This window comes from Syzygium oleosum, unplaced genomic scaffold, assembly GCF_021117445.2.
Source record: "Syzygium oleosum isolate NSW1041296 unplaced genomic scaffold, Sole_v2.1 Sole_v2.03, whole genome shotgun sequence".
Lineage (NCBI taxonomy): Eukaryota > Viridiplantae > Streptophyta > Magnoliopsida > Myrtales > Myrtaceae > Syzygium > Syzygium oleosum.
Genome location: NW_026607487.1, coordinates 2,304,152 through 2,322,025, shown reverse-complemented (window position 1 = coordinate 2,322,025; position 17,874 = coordinate 2,304,152). Strand labels below are relative to the sequence as shown.

At 38.8% G+C, this 17,874-nt stretch overlaps 1 protein-coding gene, 1 long non-coding RNA gene and 1 pseudogene across 3 annotated transcripts in view; all 3 read left to right on the top strand.

Moving 5' to 3' along the window:
- The first annotated feature begins 1,663 nt into the window (after positions 1-1,663).
- On the top strand, positions 1,664-2,302 carry LOC115668830 (uncharacterized mitochondrial protein AtMg00810-like). Its single transcript, XM_030590205.2, has one exon. The coding sequence runs from the start codon at positions 1,664-1,666 to the stop codon at positions 2,300-2,302; it is 639 nt and encodes a 212-aa protein (XP_030446065.2).
- Positions 2,303-9,295: 6,993 nt separating this feature from the next.
- LOC115668427 (uncharacterized) overlaps positions 9,296-17,874 on the top strand; it is a 44,008-nt gene continuing 35,429 nt past the window's right edge. For both annotated transcript variants that reach the window (XR_008816062.1, XR_008816063.1), the window contains exon 1: positions 9,296-9,784. This is a non-coding gene — a long non-coding RNA (uncharacterized LOC115668427). The remainder of the gene's footprint in view (positions 9,785-17,874) is intronic.
- LOC115694664 (ATP-dependent DNA helicase Q-like 1) lies at positions 9,782-16,362 on the top strand (annotated as a pseudogene).

The window sequence follows — 17,874 nt, the reverse complement described above, 5'->3', positions numbered from 1 at the left end:
TTTACAGAATTGTGGCATCAAACAATGTGTTTCTTGTCCTTATACACCAGAACAGAATGGGATTTCTGAAAGAAAACATCGCCATGTGGTTGAACTGGGCCTAGCTATGCTCTATCATGCTAGAATTCCATTAAAATACTGGGTTGATGCATTCATGACAGCTAACTACATTGTCAATATACTTCCTACATCAAAGTTACAAATGCACTCACCCTACAGCAAACTTTATCAACAAGAGCCCAGATATGAACATCTAAGAGTCTTTGGATGTGCATGTTACCCTTGTCTCAGACCATATGCACAACATAAATTTGATCCACGATCACTCACATGTGTATTTCTGGGATATAGTGAACTTCATAAAGGATATCGATGTCTTGTACCTGCTGCTAGTCGTATATACATTAGTCGACATGTGTTGTTCGACGAAAATTTCTTTCCTTTCACTAGGACACTATCAACAAAGTACAATCAGTATACTACTCTGTATCGACAATGGGCAGAAGAAGTTAACCTTCTGGATTCTACAAGTGCAGAACAGGTGCAATATCACTCAAATGGACATCTAGGACATTTACATGATAATGGAATCTTGGAAGTTGGTCACTTAAATCCATCTCATCCTGTTGAAATGCCATCAAATTCATCTCACTTACAATTGCAGTCTGACTCAGTCCCTGATGCACTAGCAGTTACTGATGCACGAGCAGCTCTTCCTCACACAATTGATACAACAGATGAAATTATTATCAACCAAACTTAGCAAAATCCTCCACCAGTTTCACAAGGTACATTTTCTACCCATTCTATGCAAACTCGACTAAAATCTGGCATTGTTAAGCCAAATCCCAGATATGCATGTCTGGCTGAATACAAAGTTCCTCTTGAACCACGATCGGTTAAATCAGCCTTAGCAGATGAAGGCTGGCATAAAGCAATGCAGGATGAAATGGATGCTCTGCATGAAAATCAGACATGGATATTAGTTCCTCGAACTAACCAAATGAATGTCATAGGATGCAAATGGGTGTTGAAAACTAAGCTAGCATCTGATGGAAGTCTTGAAAGATTAAAGGCTCAGTTAGTGGCTAAGGGATTTCATCAAGAAGAGGGAGTTGATTTTACAGAAACATTTAGTCCTGTTGTCAAACATGCCACCATCCGTATAGTGCTCTCAGTGGCAATGATGAAACGCTGGCCAATACATCAACTTGATGTTAAAAATGCTTTCTTACATGGAACATTAAATGAGACAGTCTATATGGAGTAGCCACCTGGTTTTACACATCCTCAGAAATCTCAATTTGTATGTCTTCTCAAGAAATCCTTATATGGTCTTCGTCAAGCGCCACGTGCTTGGTTTGACAAGTTTAGCAATTTTCTTCTTGAAGCTGGTTTCTTCTGTAGCACTACTGATCCCTCACTCTTTGTGCTTCATGATGGCCCAGACACAATACTTTTGTTGCTCTATGTAGATGATATTATATTGACTGGCAGCTCAGATCAGCATCTCACTAAACTGATTCAATCACTCAGTCTTCAATTTCACATGAAAAATCTCGGGCATCTTCATTACTTCTTAGGGATTGAAGCCAAACGCACCACTAATGATCTTTTCCTATGTCAAACCAAGTATGCTCTTGACCTTCTGATAAAAGCTAACATGACAGATTGTAAACCTGTTTCCACTGCTCTGTCACTAAGATCAGTCGTCATGACAAATGATGCGCTCCTACTCGCTAATCCACTTGAATACAGAAGTCTAGTTGGTGTTCTTCAATATCTAACAATAACTCGCCCTGATCTTGCTTATGCCACAAATCTCTTATGTCAGAAGATGCAACAGCCAACAGTTGGAGATTTTCATAAGTTGAAAAGAGTTCTTCGCTATGTTAAAGGAACCATTCATCTTGGTATTTTTATTCGTTCTCACAGCTCAGTGACATTATATGGATTCTCCGATGCTGATTGGGCTGGTTGTGTTGATACCAGATGCTCAACTACTGGGTTCTGCACTTATCTTGGTTCTAATCTCATTTCGTGGATAGCTAAGAAGCAGCCTACTGTGTCTCGTTCCTCCACAGAAGCTGAATATCGAGCACTTGCGTCTACTACTGCTGATCTTACATGGATCAGTTTTGTTCTACTGACATTGGTTTATGTCTCTCCTCCCCAACACTTTTGTTTTGTGATAATCAGTCTACCATTTCTCTTACTGCCAATCCTATTCTACATGCTCGTACCAAACACATCGAAGTTGGCTTCCATTTTGTTCGGGAGAAAGTTTCCTCAGGTTCTCTAAGTGTCCGCTATGTTCCCAGCGCTCATCAGCTTGCTGATATTTTTACCAAATCTTTGTCACGCTTGGCTCACATTACTATCAGAACCAAATTGGGTATGGGCTTTCGCACCCTTCCCAATTTGCGGGGGGATGTTAAGAACAACTTTCACTCAGTTTCAACAAAGGAAAGAAATGAAGATATTGCTGATCCAACCAGGAAGGCAAGAGATGAAGTCAACAAGAAAACTTCCAGCTTCACGTGTTCAACTCTTCCGCTGCAGAACTGTTACTCTGTTTTGTGCATTTAACTAAATGAACATCCGAATTTACTTCTCTTATTATGTTAGTTTGTTAGTTTGTTAGCTTTATTAGATGAGCTGTAAAACTACCTTTGGTAGTTCTGTACAATATAAATAAGAGACCAGAGAAAACGTGTTGTTAACTCTGAATGATGAAAATTCTCTTTGTATTCAGAGAAATGTAAATCCAAAAACTCTGTTTCTTTTCTCTCTGTTTCTTTCCTCATTGTTTCCTTCTCTTCCTGTTCGTGAGTCTTCACAAAAATCAGAAAACACCGGGTGTCCCTCACGCGAGTTTCCACTCTTTTTTTCTTTCGGGCATAGGGTTAAATTGAAATAAAAGCATTGTGACCATACGATAAAGAGCAGATCGAGGGTTAATTTGAAAAGGGATTTCTTGAACGAGTCATTTTCCTTTGTCCGAGATCCATTATTGTTGCTTACATTACAAGCGGCCGGTGCCCAGGAAAAGACTCAGAACCGACTCCCCCTCACCTTGATCTTTCAAAATTTGGCAGCTAAGTTGGCTAAGATAGCGACTGCTGGTTTCCATTTATTAGAAAATTCCATGAGGCTACTGCTTCATTGTCAGGGAAAAAATCTTGCACGATCTTATCGCCATTGTCGACCTAGCTACCCATGTGAATGAGAGAAATGCGCAACACGCATCCGAGGACGAGTTGATCATTCAAGAACATGAATATGGATATACCCAGATCACAATATAATCAAGAGAAAAGGGGGAAAAATTATAATCAAGACAGCAGGATTAATTTATAAATGATGCGACGGAAAAAATTAATCACAATATAATAATGTACTGAAATTTGTGTTTTATGATGGGGTTTTGTATGGGGTTTGCACGGTTTCTCTTAGGTGTTTTCATAAAATCTAGATGTCCAACAATGCTACGTAAATACGCCATACATCAAACTCTTCAATTTGCGTATTGACTATAAATGACTCATATTGATCTTATAGCATACGTGGTTATGTTATTGTTCTATAATTATACTCTTTTTCCTTTAAATTGACAAGAGTGAGCCAATCTAGGTCACGATTCATGAATGTGAACTCACAAATATGCTATACGTGTAATCCTAATGCTAGTCTATCGTCAAGTGCTTGAGGAGAGTTGAAATTGACAAGTGAAAGCTATCTGTTACTTGAAATATACATCAGCATAGCCAAGAGTAGCTACCTGATATAGTTTGTCAAATTTTTATCTTTATTCGAATTCATAAAATCCATTTTTTCCTCCCCTGCTTGCTTTGCTTATGCTGATCGTGAGTTTTTTTTTAAGATTTACATTAGATCCAACATTTTTTTGGTCCAGATACAATTCAGCACATATATTAGAATTTGCCGTATTAAGAGAATGCTATTAAAAGGAGTAATATGTAAAACTAGTAACATTTTTTTGGTCTAGATACAATTCACACCCATCATCACCACCAAGTTTAAGATGTCGAAATGAGGTTAAAAATCTTGGGTTCTGCTGCGCAATAAACAAAAGCAAGGGGATCAACACATGAAGAGAACAAAGAAGATTGTTTACCTTCACCAGCCAAAAGATTGTAGGGTCAAATAGCAAACGCAGGAAAGAAATCCAAAAGAAAACCATACGGAACTGTCTATTATTTACAAGGATATACCGTCCTGGAAACAATATGCGTGCCATTAATGGGAAGAGCTGAAAGATTGTCTTCAATACAAAATAACTGTAGTCATACTTCATCTTTTTAACATGTAAAAACAACGATTTCATTCAGTGTTGGAGAGTTGCAAGCTGACGAAGCCATTTGAAGGATCACAACCTTCAGCCACTAATCATATGTGAAAGACAGCCAAATGTCATGAGAATCAGCGACAATTGTTCTATTATGCAGTACTAACTTTGTTTGAATACTAGAAATAATGAGAGATTAATTGAGGAAAATTACCAAAAACACGCATGCTGTTAAACCAAATTAAAACACAAGTATATCTTCAAATAATTTGAAAAAAAAATTACACTTAGTGGTGCTCTAATTAATGTTTCCACTCAAACATTCATGTCCCTCACCATGATTAAGATAATACAGAGTCATTGTTCTCATGTCCCCGTTGGGTACATTCCTCTGGAGTAGATTCTTGTAAAAACTAATTACACCCTACGGTAACCATTTCTAAATTTTACGCAAACAAGTTGGATCTATTTGACTTCCAAAAGTTGGCTAGTAATGAACATAGACTTTGGAGGTGCCATATACGCCGGTGGAATGAGTAAGTCACAAGCCATAATAGAAAGAATCGGAAAAGTGGTGGCTTGCCTCTTCCACCATTTCAGGTCCTCGAGGTTATTTTCAACAACTCTATCAATGGGCTTGGAGTAGCCTATTCCCAAGTACGTCTCCAATTCATTGGTAGATGATGAAGACAAAGACTTAGCAGGCTGTGGGGAGTTCTTCTACTTATGAAGCAAAGACCATATAGGTTTGTGGGCACTACTCAAAGAGGCCACGTTCTTTGTCCATGGCTTGCTGACTGGATTTAAAGCACTATTCATTGTCTTCTTATTTGGGCCACAGCTTGAAAAATAACGCTATCCATCGTCTCTTTCACTTCATTAGCAAGTAAAAAAGATCTTCAGATTGAATCTTTCCCGCCAGACTTCGCCATTTTGTTGTAATCCGAAGTTGTAGACCACTACTCGTCGAGAGACACCATGGATGAGATCCGCCAAGCTCACGACCAGAACCTCTTTTCTCAAACAATGGTGTCTTGAGATAGAGAGTGAATGGGGGGTGGGGGGTGAAAATTAGTGATTTTTTATGAGACAAAAAAAGTCGGGGCCAAAATTGTCACTCGACATAAAATTTGTGCTTTTTTTGGTAATTAGCCCAATGGAAAAGCTTCTATTTCGAAAAAAAAAAATATCATAGAGGATGTCTTTTTCCTTCTTAACATGATTGAACTCCCTCCTCTCCAATGCTCTTGGATTTGATTGTGTGACAACTGCAGCATGACTAATTTTGGTAGATGCAATTTGTTACCGAAAAAGACAGATTGGGCTCAATGTCAAACCACTAAAGCCATCTTAATTCAGAGAACAATTTGTTAAAGTCTCCACTTAAAAATGCCCACTTCAATTGAAGCATAATTTTCAGAGATGATAGGCATCAAAACATAAACCATGTGATCACATCAAGGAGCCGTGCCCTTCGCCAACAGGGAGGCTGTTATCATCCTTGAACACAAACATTGGTACAGTTCCTTCATTTATGAGATTGTTGTAGCCTTTTAAGCTCAAGAATACATCATAGGGATTACTTCCTACTCCTGTTGGTACCGGAGAGATGAACCTAAATGTAGATGCTCTGCCATTGCTCCTATTTTCTGCATGTGTATTGCTTCCACTCTTTTTCCTCGTCTTGAGAAGATTATAAGCGAACACCAAAAGAAGAATTGGCGCAACAAGCACCACAAAAGAAAGCCCCGAAATGAACTGATGCACTCCGTTATTTGCTTTGTTGTGGCTCTTCCCCTTATCCATGGAAGTCTTGATAGCAAATAGAAAAAAAAATGCCTTCTTGTAGAGCAAAAAAAAAAAAAAGGTTAACGTATGAACTGGACTTATGCATCAACTTGAAAAGATCAACGCCACATGCTCAGAGAACGAGTTGGACACATTATAATATATGAACATCAACTAACTAGTCTTCATATGGAGGTATTTCCCAAATTACTAGTACTTCATGTAGAGCCGATACTATCACATACTTGTTCTCCACTCGATTGCAACACTCAAAAATCGAAACCATATCGAGTATCGCTTTCTCTACTCAAGCTCGGCTCGATTGCAAAAGTCGAAATATTCAGGCTCAACTCGACTCCATCCTCACAAGGAAGTAGTGTTTTCTTTTTCGCCAAACAGTATGGTAGGTTTGGAAACCTATTTTTTCAAATTATCTGATGTTCGTTCTAGTGAAATGTGTACATAAACAAAGGCAAAAATGTAAATTAAGATAGGTATTACTCTGTCAATTTGCTGATTTACAGCTACAGATAAAAGAAATTGGAGATACTTCTCATGGGTCTATAACTTTAGCACGATATGCAAGTCCTCTCTGTCGCAAGGAGCCTTTACACATATGCCTATCCATCAAGGTCAAGAATGATTCAAACCCAGAAAAGAATAATGTCAAAAAGGCTCTCACCAAATGAGATGAACATCAATTTCAACCCAATGACCTTTTTTTAAGAAATTTTTTTGCTAACGATGTGATCTCTAGTTTCTTAAAATACTCGATTGATGTCGATGTTTATAACAGTTTTTTATTTTTTTTCAAAATTTGCAATTCTCATCTAGCTTTTTTAATGCGCAACATCGAAAGTTTCTTCAAATTATGTAAATATTGATGTATAGAATCACACATAATAAATTTAATGATTTTTTAAACTTCAAATAATTATTTTCTGTTTCAAATTTTGAATAGAGGCACAATCGATAGATAATTTTTCATATTTCTTCCCACCAAATAAACAAGCCCAACTTCCCGAGGGTGTATAGCGAAACCAAGATGACTTAGGAGGAGGGCCAAAATAGAACTTAAAACAAACTTCAGGTGCGAAAACGGAATTGTCAAAAGAATTAAGAAGGCAAAGGAAAAGCAATCAATCCAGCCATCGCTGGCAAGGTTTTTTGAAAGAGAGCACTTCGAAAGATGTACCTTTTGTTGACTGAGTAAGACATTCTGATCTCTCCAGCAAATCAGTTCAAATTACCCAACGAGGTTGTATTACTAACAAACTCATTATAAGTTGATGTAACTACTTCTATTAGTGGTTTTTGCTGTATCTTTGGATAATCAGATGTACTGACTGAAATAAGTGCTTGATATCTTTGAAGCTATTGGTCTGTGGTGCTGGCCAAGTCATTCCATCTGCACTAAACATTTTGTGGCCAAACCTAAAATACACACTTTTAGTAAGTTTGAATTCTACTGTTCTGTATGGACAAGTGATCATCGTTATGGATAATAACTTCTGCACCGACAATGCTGGAAATGCATTCACAGGGACAGCTAATTCAAGCTTTTACGTGCATTTTGGTGAGTCTACGTTTCAGTAGTACTTCCACCCAACCTTTCTTGTAGTACCATCCTCAAAGGGCTTCTCTTATAGATTTACAAGCATATGTAAAAGTTACAAAGTTAGGATGCTAAAACCATCATTGTTTTTTCTTCTGCAGATTCTCTTACATGTGACTGGTATAGCATTTTCATTAATATGGTAATTAGGATAATGGTATCTCTGATTTTGAACATCTTCCTATGGCGATGATTGAGCAGACACATAGAAGTTAGTTTCACTTGATAATAGAGGTCTTAGTTACACTCAGACGGAGAGAATTCGTGTCAATCATTTCCTACACTCCAGAAATACTTCTTCTGAGAAATTGACCTGCACAAAGTGTGTATTGATTTACTCTTAGTTCAAATGTGAATACGATCTGATTTTGCCCCTCCTTGTGATGCATTTATTAGACAGACGGAATGTGTTCGTTGACTCGAGGACCCAGCATTCCTGAAAAGATGCTTCAAGTGAGTAATCAAATCAGAACAGTGCAAGCTATAGATAACCAAAACAACTTAAGGGTGGGTGTAACCTCTCCATTTTTCGGAACCAGTCATGAATTCATCGTCAGAAATCCTAGAATCGCTCAGCACAAGTCGGGGCACCCTTCTCCCGACCAATGAAAAAACACTCGGAAATGAGAAATTTGGTTTTGTGGTCAGTCATATCTTTTGGTTTTAATGTTTTAGTGACAGCATGTATGTTCTGGAACTTATGCATATGTTGTATTTGCAATTTTCCTTATTTATTTAAACTACGTTTTCAAATTTTCAGGTGGCCAATACATCTGGCGTTGCTATGATCACCATAGCCTATGGTCCATAGGCCTCGAGTCCGAGTCAACAATCAGCAGACAAGGGACTGCTGTTTCTCCTATTGCGCCGGTTACTTTCCTTTATGGTACCGTCTAAATTCTAGAAGATTCAGCTATTTATAAATTATTTTTGGTGTGCATTGTCTATCCTTACACGGTTGCGAATGTCTTTCAGACTGTCGAAGACCAACTGTCAAGGATGAGCACAATCTCTGCTTCTAGGACGAGAGCACAATATCCCTATATCACTAGAGTTTGCTAAACCAGTATTCGGCTTCAATTCATCTAACATAGCAATAACAGGAGGTCATTTGCAGAGGTAAGTTCTACTTTAACATCCCAGCATTCTGCGCTCGTAAATTGAAATCAATCCAATTACGAGTACAAACTACTCGTACCTAGGAATACGGTCGTGCTGGCAGAAGATCAACATTTAAACTCGTGCGTCCCGGTCATAAGATATTACTTGTACGGCGGTTAGTATACAAGATACGGCATGTCGAATTCGTTCCTAGCAATATGTTCTCCAGCTTTTGCGAAATGAGCAGAAGCAAATACTCCACTGAGACTAGAGCAGAAGATGATATATAGTATCTGTGAATATTTCTGGAAATGCAACTGGGGATGTTGCTGGAAATAAGAACTTATCCGTGAGTATTTCTTTTTTCTTCGAAGCCCAAAAAGGGCTGGCGCCAGCTGCCAGCGAGCCGAGGTCCTTGCCAGTGGCTTTAAATATCTGAAATTTAAAGCAGTTCTAATTTCTTTATTGGTCGAAAAAGTAGTTCTAATTTTAAACCCTCCTCTTCGCAAACGCAAAAACACCCTTTCTCTCTCTCTCTCTCTACCGTACTACCTGCCGACCCCTGCAATGATGGCGTCCTCGACCTCGGCTCTCCTCCCTCCCCAATGCCCGGAAGAAGAAGAGAGGCAAAGTACAGGCTCAAGCACCTCAACACCCACTTCAACAACAACCTCTCCCCCCTCCCTCCTCCTCCTCCTCGCCTTCGTCTCCCCCGTCTCGCCGTCGCACCACGCCCTCTCTCTCTCGAGAGAGAGAGAGAGACTAGCGATCGGTACCATTCCGTTCCTACTCGTGCATCATCAATCGATCGATCGAATCGCGTCGAACAAACACAGGTTGAGATGAGATTCCGTGGAGGATCGGGGGGTTGGAGGAGGTAGAGAAAGCTCGGTTGCTGACCTTGGCTCTCGAGTTCGGCTTCGACGAGCAGTCCGCCACCAACTGCTTGGACCGTCTCGTTTCCCTCTACGGTGCTCCAATCATTTACTTCGTCGCCCGTTTTTTCATGCTGAGATTAGCGTTTGCAGAGGTTATGTGGGTATTCCCATCGTCCACCGCGATGATTATGACTGTGGAATAGCCATAATCATTGGGGGAATGACGTAATCGCTTGTGCTGCGTGGATAATTTGTAAATTGATCGATTGTGCATTCCCCTAAATAAGGCGATTTATTGCGGTCAGTTGTCGTTCTGATGATGGCTATGGAATAGTCTTGCCTTTTGGATTTGAATGGACCGGAGGAGCTGGTTAAATCTAGTTCACTGAGCGTTAATCCCGTCCCTATTTCTCTATGGGTTTTGCAGGAGTAGTCTTATTGACTAGCGAAATGTCTCGACTTATTTCTGAACTGACCGCAGATTTACATGTGGTGTCTTGCCTACATATAAATATGGCATCTCACTGAAGTAACTGCAGATTACATATTGTAGATTGTATATATTCTGATCTCTTTTTTTCTTGTCTTGGAACTTGCAAAATCATCTCTCTCTCTTTTTGGTCTTCTTAAGGCGACGAAGGTCGAGAGTTTATCACTGTGGAGCACTGTAGCGATGATTTTCTAGCAGAACTTGCCGAAACTATGAGAGATACTGAGGATTGGGATGATTTGCAAGCTGCAGAATCTGAAGGTTGTGAAGTTTTGACTGACATGTTTGGCCAAGATATCCCTAATGAGGGCGAATGCAGTGTTGCACACGATGTTAATATTATAGAAGATTCTCCACAACCTGAGAAAAATCAAACTTTTCTTGAGGTAGATTCCTCCACTGGCAGTGAGGATGAAGATGATATATTTGGCAGTAAAATGGAAAGGAAATCCATATGCTATATTCCTGATCAAAGCAGTACTCCGAGCAATTCATCCACTCAACTTCTGGCCAGATGATCTTTAGAATCCATGGTATGCTTCTGAAAACTGTGAAGTTGTCTCACTCCTTTCTGCACCCACCAGTTTGAAGGGATTAAGAAAAAGAAAGAAAAGCAGGGTGGCTTGGCATGTTTTTTCCCATGCCCAAAACTAATTTGGTTGATAGTTGTTAAGTTTGTGGCTTGAGTTTTGATTCATGGACCTAGATTTGGCTTGGGATTGGCCCGTGTAATTGCATGGACCAAACACGCGGCTTGAAGAATGTCTCAGTACTGTACAGGGTTAGCCGTTCGGTGAAGCAATTGTGGACACCTGAAGAAGCCACAATAGTTACCGGGCAAATCCCAGGAGTCTGGCCACAATGGTCCAGTTGTTTAGGAGGTTGACAAAAAGTTGGCAGATCTCATCACGTCTTTTTGTTCTTTTAACAATGATTCTTCAAACCATATTTTTATATATTTTTGTTGTTGAGGTATATTGGGGCCAACAAAGAAAATGAGCAGAATTGAAAACAGATTGTCTTGGTTATTGATCGGTAGAGATCAGTGTGTCCTTCTGAGAAAACTCTTGGGAAACGCTTTCCACTCGTCTCATTCGTTTTTGATTGACTCTTGCAATTGGGGTTTTGGTGAGTGAGAAATTGATTTATTTCTTATTGTAATTCACTCTTGGTCATAGTGAAACAACTCCTCCCATTGACGTAGACGAAACTGCCCAAACTCTTAAATTAGTGTGTCACTGTTCTTTGCTCTTAAAATCATGTCGTCCTTGCTCATTTCAAGTTTGCTTGTAATTCAGCTCACAGCAAAGGACCTTACGCAGGATACCTGTACAAAAGCATTTGGTAAATTGCTTATGAGGGCTCTCATCCGATCATATGTATAATAACTTTTGCTAGTTACTTCCACAGTCTTTAAGATCTAAAATGACTTATATTAGAACTGTTTGGTCAATAAAAACAATTGATTTTTGTTTTATATGATGTAACAATACCTATATTTCTTAAATATTTTGAGAGTATAGTACATCATCCAAGTGTGGAACTTAGCATCCAGCTTCTTTGATAGGAGAGTTTTGCAAAATGAAGGCTTGAGATTTCTTTGTGCACAATTTTCATGTTCCATCGCTCCATGTCAGAAACTATTTATGGTGCTGAAGAGGCTTATTTGTGTTGAAGGACTGTAAGAGCACTGTCACTCAAGGTTCGATATCATCAGTTTCAAATAAAAGACATTGCTCTCGGATTTTGACATGCAAAGGAATTGCAAGCCTTGGATGACATAGAATTGGAAAAATGTTGTAATATTCGGAAACAAGGCATTTCAACTAATGCAGCATCAGGCTTGTAAACCTTCTGTAGCCAAGCAAGATTGCTTCATTCTCATGCCCACTAGAGGTGGTAAAAGTTTATGTTACCAGGTTAGTGAATGTTAACATTATTTCTTTTGTGTAATGATCGTATGTAGAAATATGTGTGGAGACAATGTTTAGAGCGCAAGCCATGTGCGTTTTGCTCAATGGTTCCACCAATTAAATGCTAGATGGGTAGACCTGTAAATTGAAATTTAAGCTTTAAAATGATCTTGTAATCTGCTTTGTTAGCACTGTTGAGAAGTTTGTGCTTAAACTTAAGGAAGAAAATGTTTTCCAAATGCAACTTAAGCGATAGGAAGTGATTCAAGTACATAACTATGGGTTCCAATGTATGGGATCGGACTAAGTTGGAAAAGAAGGAAATACTGGACATTCTCATTCTGCCTATGCACATCTCTATCTATTCTGTAATTTCTAGAGTTTGAGCTTTGTGCTATGCTTCTAGGACCTTCTAATTACTTAATGGAAAATTTATCTTGTTTTTGCATGTAAGTGTTGTTGTCAGTCATAGACTCATAGTTCAGGTCCAATTCAAACGGGTTATTAAGTCAAAGAGGAATAAGTTTTCAAATTACTTGCACCAAATACTGATTGTAGATATCTATATTTCCTATGCAGGTATGTGCAATGTCATCATGTCAACTATGGGTGATCATTTCCCATAATTAGTTTGAAATTGATGGCCTTTCATATAAATCTGAATTGATCTACTGAATCACGAAGGAAGATATTAATCTCAATTGATTAAGTTGAATTATCCTGAAGTGTTTTCTGTTCAGTCTTGAAGAAGTTGATATATCTTTCTAGCTGAAGTAATTATAAAACAAATATCAACTGGTGCTTTCTGATCAGTTGAAGGTGAATAAAAGAATAATTCCCTCATCTCTTCCTTTCTTCATGTGCTCTTCTGATGTTTTTACATTTCGTTTCAGCTGCCAGCAACTCTTAAACCAGGTGTCACAGTTGTTATATCTCCCCTGCTATCTCTCATCCAGGATCAAATAATTACTCTAACCCTCATGTATGGAATACCGTCTACTTTCTTGAACTCTTACCAAACTGCTGCCCAAGCAGCGGCTGTCCTCCAAGAACTAAGGCAAGGTTTAGCGCTCTCTCTCTCTCTCTCTCTCTCTCTCTCTCTCTCTCTCTCTCTCTCTCTCTCTCTCTCTCTCTCTCTCTCTGCATTCCTAGAGAAGTATATCATACCATACAATCTTCATCCCGCCATTAAATGGCTATGCTCCATATGTTGCAATGGATGCACATTTTTTATGTAGTTAATGAAAAGATTCATGCCTGAGATGTTTGCCTTAAAAATAAATTTTAGGATCGTAGTTTTTTCTGGAGAAGTATATCATACAAGACAATCTTCATCCCGCCCTAAAATGTTGGGCTATGCTCCATATGTTGCAATGGGGTTTCGACAGGACTTCTAAATTTTTTTTTTCTGAGTGTTGTGATTGTCAAGTCATTGATCTTTACTGCTTTGCCTGTCTTTTCAAGAAAGATAAACCATTGTGCAAGCTATTGTATGTAACTCCTGAAAAGATTGTGGGAAACCCATCATTTCTTGAGATATTGAAATGCTTGCATAGAAAGGTACTTTTTCTGATTCACTGTAACTTTTTCTGAAAGTTTCTTTTTTAACTTTTTGATACTCATCCATCATGCATTGCAGGCACAACTTGCTGGTTTTGTTGTTGACGAGGCACATTGTGTGAGGTATGCTCTTTGGCATCCTTGTATCTGAAGCAAAGGTCATACTAGAGTTACTTCAAAAGGAATAAGTATTTTGATGTTGCCACTGCAAAACTACTGTCCTTGTTCCAGATAAAGAAAAGCAAGTTGACTTTTATTTATGCTCGCTCTAACTCTTTTTTTCGAACGTTTTCACATTTTCTGTGTTTCTAGCCTTTCTGTGAAGTTCTAGCATAACAGAATGCAATGTTGAAATAACTAATTCTGGAAATGATCCAGTTCCTTCTTTTGGGAAAAGTCAGTGACACATCGTTAATCATATTAGGCAAAATGCACACAACTAAAATAACCTCCAACGGAAATCACTTTTGGAAGTAATTGGAAGTGTTCATGTTTGGCATGATATTCAGGTCTTTTAAGCTAGTTCTTGTGTCTGTATCTATTCTTTTAACCTTTATACTATATATTAACAACTTGACATATAAGGCAAAAGTTTGCCCATGTGATCATTGATTGTGTTTCTTATGAGGTCTTTACTGGATTTGCAGTGCCAGTGCCATCTCATGAAAGGAATGTACTGCTGGTTTGAGCTTTTCTCATATACTTGAATGATTGTAAACTAGTAAAGCTTATTGACTGTTACTTTCTTGGTTGTCATTATTGCAGTCAATGGGGTCATGATTTTCATCCAGATTATAGGGGACTGAGATGTCTCAAACAAAATTTTCCATACGTCCCAGTGATGGCCATAACTGCAACTGCCACTCAGCCAATTCGTGAGGTACGAAACTTGCACAATAACCTCCAGATTATGTTGAAATAATCATTTGGGACTGATTGAAATGTGCATCCATCGCAGTATATCCTAAAAGCTCTCGGGATCCCCCATGCTCTCGTTCTTGAGACAAGCTTTGACAGACCAAACCTAAAGTACGAGGTCATAGCTAAGACCAAGGAGCCACTGAAGTAGCTTGGAGAGCTGCTAAAGAATCATTTTGCTAATTTTTGTGGCATAGTATATTGCCTCTCAAAGAGTGAATGTGTTGATGTTGCAAAATACTTGAATGATTAGTGCGATATAAAGGCGGTGTACTATCATGCTGGATTAGCAGCCCATCAAAGAGTAGCTGTTCAAAAGAAATGGCATAATGGAGAGATCCAGGTTGTATGTGCTACCATTGCTTTTGGGATGGGAATAGACAAACCAGATGTGGTAAGTTGAAATGGACTCCGGTCCTTTGCCTATTTTTAGTTTTAGAATCAAACTGACGTGTTGACAAATACTCGACTAATCCACTTTTCTTCTAATGTTTAAGTTTCACTAATTGGTTTCTTAGTGTGCTTGGAAGTAAACTTTGCTAGTTCCATGGTCCAGTGGCCTGCTAAATCGTCGATCTTGGCTATTGATTGCAGGAACTAGCGAATTATGTATTTTTTCAAGTCAAATTCTTTCTTCCATGCATGGAACTTGGGTGTGCTGAAATTAAGTTAGACTAGGATAAAGGTCCTTTCTTTACTGTCAAAGTGGCAAATGACTCTGATCTAACTTGACCTTAAGTTATAATGTTTTTGTCACATTTCTACTTTTTTTATTGGTTCAGTAATTATTTTTTTTTGGCATGTGGTCAGCGTTTTGTCATCCACAACACAATGTCCAAGTCAATCAAAAGCTATTACCAAGAATCAGGGAGGGCAGGAAGAGATAGTCTACCGGCAGTGTGCATTGCTCTATATGCCAAAAAGGATTTCAGCTGGGTTGTGTGCATGTTAAGGAGTGTTCAAGGATGTAAAACTGCTATCTTTAAATCTGCAATGGCTCAAGCTAGGAAAATGCAGCAATATTGTGAACTCAAGGTAATTTAATTTGTGTTCTCAACTTCTCATTAATGATCTCAGCTAAGTGATGCTTCTATTTTGTGTTTCAACTTTCCACTTTGTTGTATTGATTGTTGTTAGTGTTAGTCTGGCATTTACCATTCTGGGTGCTGAATCATTAGATGGTCTGTCGGCAACATATGTAAATCATAATGGAACCTTTGGGCTAAACTCATCTTCCACGTACCTGAATGGAGCAAAGTCTACTGATAAACATGTGTTAACTCTCTAATTTGTGAAATTTTCAGGATGAGTGTCGGCGGCAAACCTTACTTGCACACTTTGGTGAGTCTTTGGATCGGAAAGACCGTAAATACGGTTGTAATCCTTGCCACAATTGTCTCCAAGCCTCTTCGTAAAGGTAAACCTTTCAGGTGTCATCTCTTGATGGGCGACGGGTACCGACTTACGCATGTTCTTGAGCCGCACAGTTCTTCTGGTTCCATCATTCGCAATTATTGGAAGACCACATGGTAATGGAGGAGCAAAGGTCCTTAACTAAGGATACAGAATTCTTCAGTTGTGATGGTCTTGTCATCTCATGTTTGTCTTTTCCTTTCATCTGTTGCTATGTTCTTTGTCTGGAACTAATTATTTTTGTGAGGGGAACAAAAATGTGGCTCAACATATAAGCCGGAGAGGCATATGGGAACACACCATCCGGTCTTGACTGAGGAAGAAAAAGTTACATGTTTCAGTTGAGCGAAGATTAACAATGAAATCCAATTATACAATCACACGTTGCCTTTCTTCTTCTTTCCCGTTTTGAATTAGTGATGAACGCATATCATGACTGCATCTGAAGTTGGTTTACTTGCAGATTCAATTTTTCAAGTCATATATCTGAGGATACAATCGACTGGTTGAGAACCTTTATTAGGGTGTAATCATTAGTTATCCAACTATTGAACACCGCCGGCTTTCTGGTCATCAAGCATTGCACAGGTGGACTGCATTATTCAAGTCATTAGTGGACTGGGGATCTTAGATCCACACTATGTAATAGTTTTTCACAGAGAGCACGTGACAATGCATCTATGATTTGATACTTAGGGATTTAACATGGTTTTATTTTTCCTGGGTCAGGCACAACGTTAGATTCATGTTGACTAGGACGTGTCAACGTTAGATTCGAGAGAGAGAGACTATGGATCGATTCGATTCTGACTCATGCATCATCGATCGACCGAATCGCTTGAAAAGGTTGAAATTCCATGGAGGAGCAGGACTTGGAGGTAGAGAAAATTGTCTGATCTGTTGATGATGATGGCTATGGGACAATCAACTTTGGATTTGAATGGGAATGTAGCTGATTAAATTTAGTTCATGGAGTTGAGATTAAAATTGTCTGATCTGTTCTTCTCTACTCGTTTCTAGGGTTCTTTAACCACTCCTCATTTCCTTAGTTCGTCTATTTCGATTCCTCTTCGTTGTTGTACGATTCAGCATATGGCAATGTATGCTACCGAAGCTACATAATCTAAAAATGCACGTATGCGGGTGTTAAACAAACCAAAAGGCTTTCCATTGTTCCATTTTGATTTGAGGACAGTTTTCATATTTCTAGTATCGTCCCAGCGAGCTCGGAGTTACAAAAATGAGGAAAACCTAAAAGCCCCGGAAGCGAAAGTTCTTGTGTTCTTTCAAAACTTTCACAGTTATTGTTGCTGTTATTTATAGGATCTTGATGTAAATTGTGAACAAACTTTCGAAACAAAGCTCCAAACAAATCGCTAGCACGTAATCGGCTCAATCGGTTTGACTCGTTCATCCAATTTTATTCGGTTGATTCACGGCCGTCCAACTTCAAATCATTTCAGTCCATAAGGTCGTGACTAATGCTGTATATGCAGTCAAACACAAAGCCGTTGCCCTTTGGATTAAATGCCTGGGCACTGGTTAAGCAACTAAGGAATCAAATTGCACAACCAAATACGTTGACTCTACTTGCCACTTTTTGTGTGTTAATCCTAATCAATATTCTGAAAATTAAGTTATTTTACGCTAAGTATGTTTAACAAGTGACTTGACACGTTAACATGGCCGGCAGTATATATGGCTTTAGTACTAAAAAGTAGACAACAAGCTCATCAGACTACGAGTATACCTTGCAAGTAGCTTTTAACTACTAAAATTCCATTAGTGTAGTCCAGTTCATGGTAGGAGAATATCTGGGAGTGACTCCAAAGAAATTGCTTCGATTGAAACTCAAATGCATGTCCGATGACCACAATTTGGCGTAGCAG